Below are 542 nucleotides of genomic sequence, written 5' to 3' on the forward strand. Positions count from 1 at the left end.
GAACTTCTTTACAGTCCTCCAGATGAATTTCCGGCTCCCAGGTATCATCATCTGATGTATATCCTTTCCATCGAACTTTATATAGGATTCTACCCTGTGACAGTGAGTAAAAACAGCCAAAGACGATTAAATCATCTGATTAAATTACATCACTGATTAAATCTCCTAAAATACAAATGAAATATACTGAGAACACAAGAACTTGAAAACTTATAAAGGCCATTATTAAGTCATTATAAATATGTATATTCATCTCCCGAGGCAAGTGGATTCAGGAAAAAACAGCTCCCCTGTGGTATTTTTCATAAACAGAAGAGTGGGGGCCAGCCAAATAGCTCTTATTAAAGTATTTGCCAACAGCAGGCAGGGGCACTCTGAGACCACAACTGAGACTAGGCATGGTGGCACGCACCTGTAATCCCAGCTCTTGGGAGGCTGTAAACAGGCGGATTCACTAGAGTCCAATCTAGTAGTGAAACCCTGAACACCCTGTAGACCCTTCCCTAAAAAAATAAAAATAAATAAAAATAAAAAAATAAAAA

At 38.4% G+C, this 542-nt stretch overlaps 1 protein-coding gene across 1 annotated transcript in view; it reads right to left on the reverse strand.

The window, feature by feature from the left end:
* The window catches only part of LOC101589187 (M-phase phosphoprotein 8), a 40,132-nt gene that overhangs the window by 32,116 nt on the left and 7,474 nt on the right, over window positions 1-542 (reverse strand). Inside the window, exon 2 of the mRNA XM_023699168.1 lies at window positions 5-94. Coding sequence (XP_023554936.1) covers window positions 5-94 — 90 coding nt within the window. The remainder of the gene's footprint in view (window positions 1-4; window positions 95-542) is intronic.

The sequence above is a fragment of the Octodon degus genome, unplaced genomic scaffold (assembly GCF_000260255.1).
Source record: "Octodon degus isolate 3935 unplaced genomic scaffold, OctDeg1.0 scaffold00111, whole genome shotgun sequence".
NCBI lineage: Eukaryota > Metazoa > Chordata > Mammalia > Rodentia > Octodontidae > Octodon > Octodon degus.